Source organism: Phytophthora parasitica (assembly GCF_000247585.1).
Source record: "Phytophthora parasitica INRA-310 unplaced genomic scaffold supercont2.18, whole genome shotgun sequence".
NCBI classification, from domain to species: domain Eukaryota; phylum Oomycota; class Peronosporomycetes; order Peronosporales; family Peronosporaceae; genus Phytophthora; species Phytophthora nicotianae.
In genome coordinates, this window is record NW_008649004.1 from 197,850 (window position 1) to 200,078 (window position 2,229).

The following is a 2,229-nucleotide window of genomic DNA, read 5'->3' on the forward strand; positions in this document are numbered from 1 at the left end:
GGTGTATATTATTGTTTAGAAGGTCAAGTCATTAGGCCTTCAAAGGGGGCATTTTGCCCCCTTTCATAAACTACGGTACTACAGCAAATCTTCTGCAAATCCTTGTAGTTCAAGTAGAAAGGGCGAATCCGCCTCGTCCAACACACAAAAAATAATGAAAGGGGGCATTTTGCCCCCATTCATGGGTGACACGAGTGATACTCAACGATACGCCCTCCAAAGGGGCAAAATGCCCCCATTGACCACGAAAGGGTTAACACCCCTTACTTTCTTCTGCTTCCGCCAGCACATATTTTCTCTCAAAACGCACTTCCAGGACCAATGCACTTCCGAAAATACTTACGCACGATATTTGCGGTAGAGCTCGCATGGGCTCCGCCCAACGCACTGTTGCCACGCATCCTTCCTTAAATTCGCGCAAACGAGCAACTAAAAAAATGTATTCCCAGTGTAAGTCGCAGACGATCTAGTGGAAATTCCTCCACAATCCCTCCACTGCCGACTCGCATGAACCTACCGTAAACAAAACTTCAATTATTAATGAAGGCAGTTTCTATTGTTTCGATTTCTGGGGGGAAGGGGTAGAATAAAATCGTGCAATACAGCATCAGTTTTAGCATACTTAAATGCATGTACGCTGACATTTTTAAAAAGTATAAAAATCGAACCGAAGTGACACTTTGTTTCGTTTTCGCTGATTTAAGCAGTGATTCTGTTGAAAAACACAGTCACATGCACGTACATGTACATGCGACTTTTTACTTTCAGTCAATCTAACCGAATGTACTCACCGGGACGAAAATGAGTGTGCTCAGATCCAACGTATTCATCGCTTACGAATATCTCTCGAAGTCCCAGACAACGAAGCACTGCAGTAATCTACTTGAAGTATACGAGTGGGCGCAACGTTGCGATTCCCATCGGAAAGGCCTACGAATTCCCTCTGAAATGACGTTGGCCACCTCCACATGAAGTGGGCCGCTGTGCATGTACAGTACATCCAATAGATTTGCTCGTGCTGTACCATCATCATCCATGTACGCATGAGCTTGCTTCACCTTTCTCTCTGTACATGTGCAAAACCCTACCGTTCCTTTCCTACCTTCACTAGAACTGGAAGAAAGCGCGTGCAGGTTGAGCTCATGTACTACGTTCAAAGCATTGCCGCACCACATGTATCTGAGCACTTTCACTTGATGCCACTCCTCTGCATTGTCCTTAGATTGGCGCGGCCGGGCTTATTAGTACAGTAGTGACAGTCATTTTGCATTAGCAATGCTAAGTGCTTCAACAGGCCCCGCTTGGACTCGACATCTGGGGTCACTGGGACTTGCTTGGACTCTAATTCTCAAGCTTGTCAATGCTGAGTGTGCTGCTGGATCTTCAACGCTCACTACCGCGGGTTGTTCAGCTTGCGAAGAGCACGTAATGTGTCGAGGCTTTAGCTTGGCTAGCGACTGCATCGGTCCCAATTGCAAGACGGATGGAAATTGCACCTTCGACTGTCTGAGCGCTGACGATAATTCGACCACTATAGTTGTGCTGGTGGAGTTTGGAGACTATCGGAGTGCACAAGAAGTGGCAGCAGGGAACTACAGTGACGCGGACTTAAGCGGTTACCCGGATGACACGAATGAGTGGCCTTCAGTGTCGAACGACCAAGTGGATACTCTCGGATCAATCGACCTGTCTTCACAAGTTACAACACTGTAAGTTGTTCTCCTACATTTTTTTTTTTACTATTCACTGACATAATCGTTTAGTACTGTATCAGGCGGAACTGCTGCGTCAAAGTACCCTAAAGGCAAGGTCTCCAGAATATCGTTGACCTCAAACTTTATTTATCTACAGACGGAGGTGACGAAGGTGGCGCTTCAAAATCTTGACCTGGGAACACAAATTAACTTGCTACCAGATTATCTACCCTCATCGGTACAGACGCTCGACCTCAGCAATACACTACTACAAGCGTTCCCAACGGAATTAGGCAATATGGCCTCACTCCAGCGATTGTACGTGGATTTTTGCTGCAATCCTGCCGATTTCTTTCAACTTAATGTTGTTTTGTTTTTTGGATGACCAGGATGCTGGATAACAATTATTTATCAACTCTACACTCAAACAATGTTATTGATTCCATCACCACCCTGTACGAGGTGATTCCAGACTCTGTTGTATAAAACTCCTCTAACTATCTTTTTTTCTTCTTCGCAGGAGCTTGGAGGGCAA

At 45.6% G+C, this 2,229-nt stretch overlaps 1 protein-coding gene across 1 annotated transcript; it reads left to right on the top strand.

The window, feature by feature from the left end:
- Positions 1-1,275: 1,275 nt before the first annotated feature.
- PPTG_09399 (hypothetical protein) lies at positions 1,276-2,180 on the top strand (the record flags this gene model as incomplete). The annotated part of the gene is made up of 3 exons (XM_008904399.1): positions 1,276-1,709; positions 1,764-2,012; positions 2,084-2,180. 3 exons carry the CDS (start codon positions 1,276-1,278, stop codon positions 2,178-2,180), a joined length of 780 nt encoding a protein of 259 aa, XP_008902647.1.
- Positions 2,181-2,229: the final 49 nt, after the last annotated feature.